This window comes from Myotis daubentonii, chromosome 2, assembly GCF_963259705.1.
Source record: "Myotis daubentonii chromosome 2, mMyoDau2.1, whole genome shotgun sequence".
Lineage (NCBI taxonomy): Eukaryota > Metazoa > Chordata > Mammalia > Chiroptera > Vespertilionidae > Myotis > Myotis daubentonii.
The window spans coordinates 25,411,765-25,423,768 of record NC_081841.1 but is presented as its reverse complement, the minus strand read 5'-3'; the positions used below and the strand labels follow the sequence as shown (position 1 = coordinate 25,423,768).

Genomic DNA, 12,004 nt, shown 5'->3' with positions numbered 1-12,004 from the left:
TGTAGAGTTAGATGATTTACTACCATTTTTTCTTGTTTTTTGAGATAGGCCTGTAGAGCTATAAACTTCCCTCTCAGGACTGCTTTCATTGTGTCCCATAGGTTTTGGATTGTTGTGTTTTCATTGTCATTAGTTTCCATGATGTTTTTAATTTCTTCTTTGATTTCATTGGTAACCCAATCAATATTTAATAACATGCTATTCAGCTTCCAGGTGTTTGAGTATTTTGGGTTGTTTTTATTGTAGTTTATTTCTAGTATTATGCCATCGTGGTCTGCGAAGATGCTTTTTATGATTTCAATCTTCTTGAATTTGGGGATACTTTGCTTGTGACCCAATATGTGGTCTATTTTTGAAGATGTACCATGAGCACCTGAGAAGAACGTATATTCCCTGGCTTTGGGGTGAAGTGTTCTGAAGATGTCTATTAAGTCCATCTGATCTAGTGAGTCATTTAGGATTGCTGTATCTTTGCTGATTGTTTGTCTATAGGACTTATCCAGTGCTGTCAATGGTGTATTAAAGTCCCCTACTATGATTGTATTGTTGTCGATCTCTCCTTTGATATCTTCCAGGAGTTTTTTTATGAATTTGGGTGCTCCTACATTGGGTGCATATATGTTTACCAGGGTTATATCTTCTTGTTGTATTGATCCCTTTAGTATTATGAAGTGGCCTTCCTTATCTCTTGTTAAGGCCTTCACTTTGAGGTCTATTTTGTCCGATATAAGTATTGCTACCCCAGCTTTCTTTTCCTTTCCATTTGCCTGGAAGATATTTTTCCATCCTTTCACTTTCAGTCTGTGTGAGTCCCTTCTAATGAGGTGGGTTTCTTGTAGACAGCAGATGTATGGGTCATGTTTTTTTATCCATTCAGCCACTCGATGTCTTTTGGTTGGAGCATTTAGTCCGTTTACGTTTAAAGTTATTATTGAAAGGTACTTGTTTGTAGCCATTTCTTTTTGTGTGTGTGTGTGGCTGTTTTCTTTCTGAGCTTTTTATTTCTTCTTTTTATACCAGTCCCTTTAGCATTCCTTGCATTGCTGGCTTGGTGGTGACAAACTCCCTTAGCCTTTTTTTGTCTGTGAAGCTTCTTATTTCCCCTTCAAGTTTGAATGATAGCCTTGCTGGATAGAGTATTCTTGGATTCAGTCCTTTGCTTTGCATCACTTTGTAAATTTCAGTCCATTCGTTTCTGGCCTGATGTGTTTCTGTTGAGAAATCATTTGACAGTCTAATGGGAGATCCCTTGTATGTAACTTTCCGTCTCTCTCTTGCAGCCTGTAAGATTCTCTCTTTGTCCTGAACATTTGCCATGGTGATTATGATGTGTCTTGGTGTGGGTCTTTTCGGGTTCACCTTGTTTGGGACTCTCTGGGCTTGTGTGACTTTTTTCTTCCCCACCTCAGGAAAGTTTTCTGATATTATTTCTTCAAGTAGGTTTTCTAATCCTTGTTCATCCTTCTGTTGTTCTGGTACTCCTATTATTTGTATGTTGTTTCGTTTCATGTTGTCCCAAAGCTCCCTTAGGCTCTCCTCCTGTCTTTTAATTTTTTTCTCCAATTGCAGTACATTTTGGGTGTGTTTTGCTTCCTTGTCTTCTAATTCACTAATTCGGTCCTCCGCTTCTCCTAGTCTACTGTTGATACTTTCAATGGAGTTTTTCATTGCAGCTATATCACTCTTCATTTCTTCTTGGGTCTTACTTAAGTTGTTGATTTTTTCATCTGTTTCTTCTAGCTTCTTCCATATGTTATCGATTTTTTCATCTGTTTCTTCTAGCTTCTTCCATATGTTATCGATTTTTTCATCTGTTTCTTCTTGCTTCTTGAAGAGGTTGTCGATTTTTTCCTCCATCCAGTTTATGCACTCTAGGACCCTTATTCTGAATTCTTTATCTGTCATGTTGCATGCCTCTGTATTACTTAGCTGCTTTTCTGGAGAGTCCTCCTTCTCTTTCCTTTGGGGGTTTCTTTGTCTACCCATGTTTGATCTCACTGACATATCTAGATGTTGAGTCGTTCAGTGGTTGCTCCCTGGGTGGCAGTGACTCCTTGGTCTGTGGTTGCTCTTCGGGCGGTTGCGGTAGCTGCTGCTCTTCAGTTGGCAGCAGCTCCTCTGGTGGGTGCTGTTCACAGCTGTGGTGGCTCTTCTGGCTGGTGGGGCGAGGTTTCACGTACAGCTGCTGTTCCTTAGCAGAGGATGTGGTGCTCAGGAGGTTGCTGTTGCTTGGATCTGCTGCATTGATTTAAAGGCACAAAATACAACACAACAAGGCACCACGTACCAGGCACTATACACAAATATATCCACGATATTAATAACTCCAAATAAAGGTGACCACCTGAATTAAGAGAATTAGGGGATAAGGAAGAAGGAAGAGAAAAAGATAAAAGAAAAAAAAGAAAAGAAAAGTAGGGACCAAGAAAAGGAGTGCAAAAATGAAATCGGGAAAAAGGAGGGGGGAAAATAAAAGCGAGAAAAGAAAAGAAAAAAAAAAAGAGCGAAAAGAGAGAATGAAGTGGAAGAGGGGAAGAGACTTTTTATATGAGGAGAATACTCCTATAGAACAGCCATTAATCCCAACAAATTCCAGCAACAGCTCCCTGGATATGAATGCAAACTAGAAACAACCAATAATATAACAATGAAAATAGAATGGAGAACACTAATCCCAAAATGAAATAAAGAGGAAATAAAATGGCACTTTAAAAAATGGTAAAATGGTAGCAGTAATAATACTGGTTAAAAAATAAGAAGGTAGTAATTAAAAGGGTAAAATCAGGTGATGGAAAAAGAAAAAAAAAAGAACAGGAAAAAAAAAATTGATTTCTTAGTTAAAAAGTGAAAAAAGAAAAAAAAATGCAGTAGTGAAGGTCCTTCGGTTCTTCTATTCTTCAGTGTGGCTCGCCTTAGACCTTCCAGGTATTCAGGAGAGTGTTGAGTTTCCCTGCGATATACTGTTCCTCTGTGTTGTGAACCACAGTCCTTATTTTAAAGCAGGTTGCATTTATTTCCCAGACTGCCTTATTTTGTGTTTAGCAAAGAGTCAGTTTGTGGGTCAGCCTCTGGGTGGCAGTGTTCTGGGGTTGGCCTCTGGGGCTATAGGGCCTCTCTTTCCAGTGGAAGTTCACTGCCCAGAGCTGACTGCGTAATAGTTACCGGCGCTATGTTGTTGCTGGGATTGAAAATCCCTCTATAGGCCAGCCTCAATGATTTTCTTAATGGCACCTGGAACCTTGTCTGCTGCCTCTTGATTGGCAGAAGCTGCTTCTCCTGTTATGGTGATATTTTTAAAGCCAAATTATTAAACCAAAAAACCCCATATATCTAACAATCCTTTGCAGGCATTGAATTCTCCAGCTTTAGATCCTTTATCTTCATTTTCAATCCTGCACCCAAATAAAAGCTGCATTTTCAATATGTGGTAAAAAGGTTTTTGCTCTTGATGGCATACCTGCAAGAATGGCTTCACAAATGTTATTTTTTTACAGCGGTTCTTAAGGCTGGACTCATTTATCTTGAAATGACTGAGAGGCAACTGCAATCTGCAGTACACATCAAGTAATTCAAATTTTTCTTGTAATGTCAAGACTTTTCTTTGCTTTTAGGGCACATTTCCAGTATCACTAGTGGCATTTTGTATGGGTCCCATGGTGTTATTCAAGGTTTTATAGTATTGCACTAAACATGATGAAAAAGTACTCGAGAACCGCAAGAGATCACTTTTTACTATGATACACAATTTAATGGAGAGAGGAACTGCTCACACAGAGATGATACTTAACACAACATGTGAGTTTACCACAATAACAGTAGGAGGTAACTGCGAAATTATTATAGTAGTACAAGTACTACAGTTAATTTTATGTACTTATGATTTAATACTGCATCTTTTACATTTGTTTACATTTTTCTTGACTGAATGGTACTGTGCTGTGTCTATAAATTTTGATAAATGTTAACTTTTTAGAATAGATTTGTGCATGTTTTATGGCAGTAAGTGGTAATACAGACTAGTGTCTACATATATTTTATGTAATGATGACATAAAACATTCCTTAAGGTTTTTAATATTTCTAGGCTTTGTGATTTGTGTGTGTGTGTGTGTTTTTAAATTATTGCAATTTTTTTAAAAAAATGTTCCTATATATTATTTTGAGAAAAAATGAATACAAGTGAACCTGCTCAGTTTAAATCCATATGTTTAACGGTCAATTGTATATGTATACTCTTTGTGCTGTATACATTTCGATGAAAATTCCTAGGTAATCTAATGTAATCCCTCTTTTATCATTTTTGTAACATTTTCTAAACTGTAGACAAAAGATTTTAAAGGATATTTGTAGTAATATGCTATATATTCATATCTTATAAGTAAAATGAGACTGTTGTGTGTAACATATTGAATGGATTAACAAATTAAAATCATAATTGTGGGGTGCTCTTCTATAAAGAATTGGATATCAAGAGCTTGAAAAGTTGTAGAAGAAATTTGAAAATCCATTTTTATTCTCACAGATCTCTGTATATTTCTACTTAGTAAAATTTAAGCAGTAATTATGAACTTTTAAAATGTCATTTGTCAAACTATGAAATGTTTGAAGAATATATGAAAGGCTGTTATGTGGGTGAAATTTATTTGGTGCTTCACTCCCTTACATAGCTTTTCACAATTTACGTATTGAATGTGCCACCTGGGGCTAATTATTTGTTAACTAGAGGCCCGGTGCACGACATTTGTGCACTGGGGGGTGTGGGGGTTCCTCAGCCCGACCTGCACCCTCTCCAATCTGGGAGCCCTCAGGGGAGCCCTCTCCAATCCGGGAGTTTCTATCTGTCTTTGCAATCATGTGAGCAAATTGTCTGAGACCCCAACTCAGTTTGATTTGTTGCTTACAGAATAATAGAGGCATTTTTTTTTTCTTTGCTTCATTGGTGGAGATTTCCTGGAAGTTTTAGGATATCTTTCCTTTAATTTTTCCTAGACACTCTGATTTTACTTATGTCTCTCACCTTTGCTTTCCCTCCATCCCCCACCGCAACAGTAACTTGCTCCAGGCTCACTTTGCTTCAGAGCTCTGTCTGCCACCAGAACTATGATTCCCTGAAATCCTGGTGTTCCCCGTGGCTCTGGGCTTCTGCTTTTGGTCCTGGTGCTGCCACCAAAACTACTATTTCCAGAATTCCTGGTGCTCCCCATGATCTTGCTTTTCCCTTCCTGCTCTGTCTCCGTCCCATGGCCTCCTACACTGCCAAATCCTCCAAGCCGCCAACTCTCCCTCTCTGCTCTCCGTCTTGCGGCTTGGGGAGCCAATTTCCCCAAGCCGCTCCACTCTCCGCTGGCTCTCCTGCTCTGCTCTCCGCCTGGCGCCTGTGTATGCAAATTAACCCACCATCCCTTGTTTTTGGTTAATTTGCATACCCACTCCTGATTGGCTGGTGAGCGTAGCAGAGGGATGGTCAGTTTACATCTTTCTCTTTTATTATAATGATATTTATGGTCAACTGGTTAATGAGTGAAATATATTAACACCACTTGTACAGAAACTGGGTGCTAAGGATAAATAGGTGCTTGCAGATTTCTTTTTACTGGTTCTAAACCCTGTTTGAGTGCATTAGAATTCTTTTAGAGAAATTTAGACAATATTGATGCCTGACCAATTTAATGAGAGTCTCTGATAGAAGAAACCAAGTTATTGATACCTTAATGAGTTTCTTAGGTCATTCTCAAATGCTGCCAGGGTTGAAAGTTTATGCTTTAGGTATTTCATGCTTCTGCTGCTGTTGGTGGTGGTGGTATTACTACCACTATTATTATTATTATTATTATTATTATTAGTAGTAGTAGTAGTAGTAGTATATTTGTATAAGAAAGGATGTACACAATCTAGAAACATTGTGTGAAAGATAACTTGTATTTGTCTGTTTGGATTTCTATAAAAAATATAACTGATGGCTTATAAACAACAGACATTTATTTCTCATAATTATGGAGGTTGCAAAGTCCAAGATCAGGGCGTTGGCAGATTTGTTGTTTGGTGAGGGCCTGCTTCCTAGATAGCTGTTTTTTGTTTGTTTTTCACTGTAACCTCACACAGTAGAAAGTGCAAGGAAGCTTTCTTGGGCCCTTTTTTATAAGGGCACTAATCCCATCCTGATGACCTAATCACTCGAGACCTAGTTATACCATCACCTTGGGTGTTATGATTTTAATATATAAATTTTGAAGGGATAAGCATTCAGACCATAGCGTAACTGTTAATTATATGTACAATTCTAGTTTCTGAGTATTTAAGAACCGGTTATCTCATGGTCATTATGTATTGATGATTATTGAGTTTTAAAATTATAATGGTGTAGATGAAGCAGTTTAGTGGTTTTCTGTTCCTTTACACCTCTTTGTTTCATGTTTATGGTGACATAAATATCAAATCTGTCACAAATTGTTCCCTTTATATCAGTTTTTATTAAGATACTCTTTAAGGTAAGTGTCTAGATGGCAGTTCAGGATGTGATATGCCTGACAGTTTTCTACCAGTTGTTCTCATGAATGTTGACATTGGTCCTTAATGAGGAGGAGTCACAGTAGATTGAGGGAAGAGCTGTGAGACTTTTGAAACATACCATTTGTAAGATGGTGTGCGTGGGAGGAGTTCTAAGATAATAGGCATTGCTGGCACAAAAGAGTTGAAGTAACTTAGTTTAAAACTTTTAAAGTAATGCTTTGGGATGCTGTTTCTATCTAAAATGTGTGTTAGTGTTTATAGTTTTAAGCAATAAAAATCCCTCTAATTTAAACAGGAAAAATATTTTGAAAGCTTATATTGGGTTACTCATAAAGTTTCTTAAATGGTAGAAGAACCAGACTTGGAATCTTAGGATAACACTCTAAATCTGTTGTTGATTGTTGTTGGTAGTGGTTCCTTCACTGGCCTGGGACAGTGAGGGCACCAATGTAAGGTGGTACTCTCTCAGTGACTTGAGGCAAAAGGTACTCCTAAAACTGCTGCCAGTGCTTTTTTGTAAAACTTTGGATTAAAGAAGGATGAACTAATTAAAACTGTATTAGCCATTGTTATTGCCCTCAACCTCACTGGAATGGATTGCTTGTGGTCCTTGTTGCTGCTGTTGCCACCTTTGCTTCCTTTTCTTCCATCTCTACCTCCTCCTTTTCTTGGTTTACCAGAGTGGCAAAACCCAGATCCTAATGTCCTTGTTTCAGTTGCAGTGGAGGTTTTGAGGTAAATACCTTCAGACAGTAATTGATGTCCTTATAGCATGTGTGGATTCTGAGCCCTCCCTGGCTTGTTGCTTTGCTATTGTTTTTATTTGTTTAATGACTTGCTTCAACTAATTCTTTTGAATGTGTTTTCCTCTCAATGTCTGCTTCTGAAATCACCCCCACCACCCTAAAAGTTTATTAGACTTAGTAAAGGCCAGCAAAAAAACAAAAAACCACCCAAACCAAAACAAGAAAATTACTCTAGAAACTGCTTCTCCAACAAAGCTCTAGAAGAGAAGGAAGGCTACAATTTGGAATTTCAAAGAAAATATTTGAAGGAAACTTTTCTCTTACTGAAGGGCTATAGCTTTTTTCTTTAAAAATTTTTTTTTCTGCCTGGCTTTCTAGGATTGTCCCTGGGCACTATATTTTAGTGGTCTGTTAATGATTCATTAGAGCAGCGGTTCTCAACCTGTGGGTCGCGACCCCTTTGGGGGTCTAACGACCCTTTCACAGGGGTCACCTAAATACATCCCGCATACCAGAGATTTACATTACGATTCATAACAGCAAAATTACAGTTATGAAGTAGCAACGAAAATAATTGCATGGTTGGAGGTGACCACAACATGAGGAACTGTATTAAAGGGTCACGGCATTAGGAAGGTTGAGAACCACTGGATTAGAGGTTGTTCCTAAATGCCTTGAGCCAATAATTGTTTCATCATTTTTCTTTGAATCTGTTTGTGGTTTGGGGAATGTTTTCAAATTTTAAGAATTTTAAAGTTTGTCCTACATTCGGCCAGAGACTAGTGTTTGGTTGATCTCTTTAGTGTCTCTTGAGCAAAAGCCGCCTTATGCATGGAATAGCCTTCCTGACTACCAAGGATCTCCCTATTAAATTTCTGTCTGGTGTGTCATTTTGTTGTCTTTCCCGACCACTATTGTTGGGATTGTTTGCCACTGAGAGAGCACTCTTGTTTTTGACAATATTCCATAAGTGCTCCAAATAAAGGCAGTCCCCTCTTTTAGGGCCAGTCAACTGCCAATCTTTTTGGCCTGTCTTGTCTGCTCAGAGTAAAACTTCTGTGCCACAAACTCAGCAGTACTATGGATGCTGATGCTAGTAACCTCTAGCTGAAATACAACATTACTTACTGTGATTTGGTAGATTTTCTTGAATAAATGCTTCTTGTTTTGTTGTATGTCCTTTGATCAATTCTCAGAGACTTTAGTTCTTTTTGATAATATTTTTCTATTTTTTCATTAGTTTTAGGGAAGAGGATTTGCTGAGCTCCTTGCAGAGTCATTTTGGGAGCTCTGGCGTTTCTATTCTTTTTAGTGGTCTGCAGTCTTCATACTGCAGCCAGCCGCTTCCCCTTCCCTGCAAGCTAGTAATTTCACCTCCAATTTTAAAAGTCTTTATATTGCTCTAAGAAGAAAAAAAACAGACATTCTAACATAGTCTAAAATTGCCTCTTATATAGTTTCATCTTACATAAATCTAACTCCCCCTCCCCTCATTCTGGACATTATCCAATCATCATCATTAATTTAGGGAGTCATTAATTTAGGGAGCACTTTGCCTTTACAAATTAAGGCTCTGATCTGTGGCATAAGTGTTGGAATCTGAGGCATACAGATTTGAATTTCTGTTCTGTATTTATTAGCTGTGTGACTTTGAGCAGTTTGGTAACTTTTCTGAGTTTTTAAAAATCTAAAATAATGGTGATGGAGATCATCTCTATCTATCCTATATAATAAAAGGCTAATATGCAAATTGTCCCCTCGACCGGGAGTTCAACCAGGGGGCGGGGATGGCCAGCCAACTGCCCATGGCTCTTCCCCCTGGCCGGCCTGGCCCAGTCAGTCCTGATGGACCCTGATCAGGGTGGGCCGGCCAGACCCCACCCATGCACGAATTTGTGCACCGGGCCTCTAGTTTATAGATATAAAAGCCTAAGTGACCATTCAATTGTTCGACTGGTAGCTATGACACACACTGACCACCAGGGGGCAGCTGAATGCAGGAGCTGTCCCCTGGTGGTCAGTGCACTCCCACAGGCGGAGCGCTGCTCAGCCAGAAGCTGGGCTCACTGCTGGCGAGCACAGTGGCAGTGATGGGAGCCTCTCCTGCCACTGCAGCAGTGCTAAGGAGCAGCGAGCCGAGTGGTAAGGAGCAGCAAGCCGAGTGGTAAGGAGCAGCAAGCCGAGTGGTAAGGAGCAGCAAGCAGGCAGGCAGTAAGGAGCAAGGGGTCCTGGACTGCGAGAGGGATGCCTGACTGCTGGCTTAGAGGGATCCCAGACTGCGAGAGGGTGCAGGCCAGGCTGAGGCATCCCCCTCCCCCCCCCCGCCCCGTGTACGAATTTCATGCACCGGGCTTCTAGTATTTTATAATGTTGCTATGAGGCTTAAGTGAGATAATGTGCAAAACTGTTAGCATAATACCTTGTAGTTAGAAAGTATGTTTATTCCCCACCTGATATTCTCTTCCTCTCATTTGAGTAAGCACTTTATATGAAATACCAGTATGCATAAGTAGAATCATTCCAGTATTACAGTTCCACCTATTTTAAAATATATTTTTATTGATTTCAGAGAGGGAGAGAGAGATAGAAACATCAGTGATGAGAGAGAATCATTGATGTGTCACTTTTATTGATCTGCCACGCTGGGGATCAAGCCTGCAACCTGGGCATGTGCCCTGACCGGGAATCAAACCGTGACCTCCTGGTTTATAGGTTGATGCTCACTACTGAGTCATGCCAGCTGGGCTCCACCTATTTTTTGAGTAAAAGTTATACCTGAATTTCAGTTGCATTTAACTTTTAAAAAATGCTTTTGATTGAAATATAACATATTAAGAGTTTTGCCTTTAAATCAAGGGCAAATGTTTTTCCCCTCTAGAATGAGACTATTAAGATTTTCTTTTTCTTTGTGAATTCTCACCTGAGGATATTTTTTCCATTGAATTTTGAAAGAGTAGAAGGGAAGGAGGGAGAGAGAGAGAGTGAAACATCAATGTGAGAGAGACACGTCGATTGATTGCCTTCTTCAGGCACCCCAACTGGGGCTGGGAAACGAATCTGCAACCTAGGTACATGCCCTTGACCAGGAATCAAACCTGTGACCCTTCAGTGAGACACTCTACCACTGAGCCACATGGGCCAGGTTCCATGTTCTTTTTTTTGAAAAATATTCACATCTGTAGAAGCAAAAATAGCATAATGAAATTTTGTATACTCTAACCATAGTACAGTGATCATATATATGAAATTAACTTTAGTACATTACTATTATGTAATTTGACAGTCCATCAGATTTTTTAGGTTTCCCAATAATGTCTTTATAGCATTTCCCCAACCGATTAGAATCATGCACTTAATAATGTAGTTACCATGTTTCTTTATTTTCCTTTAATATCCTTGAATGGTTCCTCAGCCTTTCTTTGACTTTCATGACTTTATATTGTTTTTCAGAATGTTCCTCAATTTGTTTCTCTGTTATTTTCATAAATTTGTTTAGGCTACGCATTTTGGGGCAGGGTTAAGGTGGTGCCCACCAAGCTTATTTTCTCTAAAGTTACCCGTTTCCCCTTTGTCATTAATAAGTAATGTGTGGAGATATATTAAGATAGTGTAAACATTATTTTTCCCAGTAAACACTGATCAAATGTTTTTTGCATCCTTTATTATGCTTGCCTCAATCAGTTATTACCAGGTAGATTATTAAAATTTTGATAATTTCTGGTGTTTTAATTTGAGTGTTCCTGAGTTTTCTTTATCTAATAGTTATAATTATGAAATACTTTGCTGTGAACCTGCTTATGTCATGGGTTTATTGTTTATGTGATTTTTAGATTCATATACTGGACAGACTGGGGAGAAGTACCAAAGATAGAGCGTGCTGGAATGGATGGTTCAAGTCGCTTCGTTATAATAAACACTGAAATTTACTGGCCAAATGGATTGACTTTGGATTATGAAGAACGAAAGCTTTATTGGGCAGATGCAAAACTTAATTTCATTCACAAATCAAATCTGGATGGAACAGATCGGTAAGATTACCTTATAAATTTACTTTTAACCTTTGATTAAACACCATGTGTCTTGATATAGTCATTAAATTATAAAGCCTGACTTTATTAAGAAGAAATTAGTTTATCTTTTGCTAAGTGTCAAAGTGGAAGAAGAATGTACTTTCAGTTTGTTCTCAAAATGTAACTATTTCTCATCTGTTGGTAGCATTTAGAATTTATGAACTATATTTTCTCCTTCTTTACTCTGAGCTAATTTACTTCTCCAGTAGTTCTCAACTAGAGATAGTACTTCTCTCTCCAAGAGTTTTTGGAAATATAGCGGGAATTTTGATTAACATGAGGCCTGGGAGTGGTATTAGCATTGTAGCTCCGAGGGGACATGCTAAACATTTTACAATGTGCTGGATACCCAATACAACAAAGAGTCATCCTACTCAGAATTCCCCATAGGCCCCCTAGGAACTGCATATGGAAGCTCATTTGGGAAATCTCCACATTGGACAGAGGTTGATAAACTTTTTCTATGAAGGGCTAGTTAGTAAATATTTTAGGCTTTGTGGGTTATGTATGACTGCTGTTGCAACTATTTACCTCAGCTATTGTGGTGTGAAGGCAGCTATAGATAATACATAAGGGAATGAGCATGGCTATGTTCCAGCAAGACTTTATTTACAACACATATAGTGCATCAGTGGGCTGTAGTTTGCTGACTCCTGGACTAGGAGAAAACCTAGTGCAA

At 38.7% G+C, this 12,004-nt stretch overlaps 1 protein-coding gene across 6 annotated transcripts in view; it reads left to right on the top strand.

Moving 5' to 3' along the window:
* The window catches only part of LRP6 (LDL receptor related protein 6), a 146,211-nt gene that overhangs the window by 55,217 nt on the left and 78,990 nt on the right, over positions 1 to 12,004 (top strand). For all 6 annotated transcript variants that reach the window (XM_059682217.1, XM_059682219.1, XM_059682218.1 and 3 more), the window contains exon 3: positions 11,086 to 11,283. In XM_059682217.1, coding sequence (XP_059538200.1) covers positions 11,086 to 11,283 — 198 coding nt within the window. The remainder of the gene's footprint in view (positions 1 to 11,085; positions 11,284 to 12,004) is intronic.